The 1990-nt window shown below is 47.5% G+C and overlaps 1 protein-coding gene across 1 annotated transcript in view; it reads left to right on the top strand.

Moving 5' to 3' along the window:
* Nucleotides 1–1350: 1350 nt before the first annotated feature.
* Nucleotides 1351–1990, top strand: part of EMH_0020940 (uncharacterized protein) — a gene marked incomplete at both ends in the record, with an annotated part of 1116 nt that continues 476 nt past the window's right edge. The window contains one exon of the mRNA XM_013501660.1: nt 1351–1990. Within this exon, the coding sequence (XP_013357114.1) occupies nt 1351–1990 (640 nt within the window).

Here is a 1990-nt window from a genome sequence, read left to right as displayed (position 1 = left end):
GGAATCCTGGAAACAAAGGGCTGGGGCTGGTACGAAGAGGAGGTATCCTCTCGTGAGCTGCAGCGCACCTCGTTGCAATTCATACCGCAGTGCAATCTCACATGCAGGTATACAAAAGCCAATCGTTTCTGCATGCACTGACACTGATGACAACAGTTCAACACATAAACTTCCCTCAGTAGTCAGCCGGGGTGCACGTAGATACGTATTCTCCGACTATGTAACATGAGTTCTCACTATCCACCGAAGACCGTCTTCAGATGCAATAGAGTCAAAATATTTAATGTGAAAGCTTCAAAAAGACAGCTGCGCCCCTTTCCAGTATTCAGTCAGCTTTGTACGGCTACCCATGGGTTTCAGGCCGGAGGCAAGAGGCGGCGTGAGATGAGTTGCAACGCCCCGCGCTGAGACTAGTGTTGCGAGACAGCCCCACATACTAGCACACCAAAACACCTTTTCTAATTGTTTTTTCATGCAGCAAAGGTTTGGGTAGTTGTCTACAGTATTCTTTTATGCAGAAAACTGCTGAGAAACTACTTGTTTCTCTACTAGGCAGCCTGCACGCAGGTAGAAGTACCTGTGTGAGCTTCGTACAGAGCAAGAGCCACAGTTGAGACAGAGAGTGGTGTCGAGTATGCTACAAGAAAGCTGCTGTAGACACTACAGTTTTCCGCAGACTAGACTTAATGACATTCTTTTCTCATCGATTTAATAATAAATTATTTTTTTCTGACGTATGATACACCGTGTTCTCAATTCTTCCTACACAGAGTACGAAAAGAGACTGAGAGGTTCTACACACTAGAGCGGACACAGACCGCGCACTGCAGCAGTGTGAACGAAAGCAGGAAAGCACGGGAGTACAGTGAAGCTAAAAGTATTATCCAGTAATAATTTCTGTACAAATGAACAGGAGAGTGCGGACACACTCTCAGGATTAGGGACTCCGGGGCTGTCGGCCCCACGTGAGGCGTTACAGTGCAGAACTAGGAGAGAGGGGGCAGCTAGACAACCACTATCGAAAGTGTTTCAACATATCTAGTAGCAATTGCTTTTTTATTTTAAATAACAAACGGACGATATGATTTGTCTACGCAGAACTGCTTGCATTCCTCTCAATTCCAATTCAGCGTGCACGGACCGCTGCCGCTTGCCTTGAGCTGTATGGCCCCCCCATTCTTTGTTGTTTTTCGGGATTACCTATGGTTTCTCTGGAAAGTCATTTAAGACTATAACTACTGAGTTGTTCCAGGTGCGAAGGCCTGCTTCGTGTAGAGCCTCAGATACAGAGCTGTGGGCCCACTGGGCACTTCCCCCCTGATTTAAACAGTTATATTTCAAGCGCTGCACATGGGACAGCAGCCCGGGAATGGAGGCGGACGGGACAACCCGCACGATATACTATCTGTCCTTGAGCCTGGGCTTAGAGCGACAATAGAGGCTGCAGAGCGGGGGGAAGCCGAGACCCAAGATGACTTGTCGTCAACAGTACAAAAAAGGAAGAAATTTCCCGTTTCTTCCGTTGTCATCCGTTCATCACTTGCTTTGCTGCTCTCTTTTATACTCGTGGGGGGATGGGTGGTAAATGCGAGAAGGGAAAAACCTCCACTGGGGCCCCCGGTGCCCGCCGATCTCGAGGGTATGCAAGAGACTTTGGCCACATTAGAGAAAACTGCTGAACGTGTTCGCACAAAGTGGAATGAAATGTCTGAATCTGTGCAAACAGCTTTCCGCACATTCTATTCCCAAGGTGACCTTCAGCTTGCATTGGATGCCTCCCAGTCCTCGTCAGATACTATTGGATTCCTGGCAGAAAGATACGTAAAGAAAATCAAGTATACGCCATTACCTGAAGAAGAAGAGAGCAAAGACGAGAAAGAAGATTATGCTTTATGTAATATGGTTGTCACAGCTACGCTTCGTGCTGTTGAAATTCGTCTGGATCAGCTGGCGAAACTGGAGAAATTTGCAGCAGAGCACCCAGGCACTC

The sequence above is a fragment of the Eimeria mitis genome, genomic scaffold (genome assembly GCF_000499745.2).
Source record: "Eimeria mitis Houghton genomic scaffold, Emh_scaff730, whole genome shotgun sequence".
NCBI classification, from domain to species: Eukaryota; Apicomplexa; class Conoidasida; order Eucoccidiorida; family Eimeriidae; genus Eimeria; species Eimeria mitis.
The sequence above is the reverse complement of the archived record's forward strand: the minus strand, read 5'-3'. Positions and strand labels throughout refer to the sequence as shown.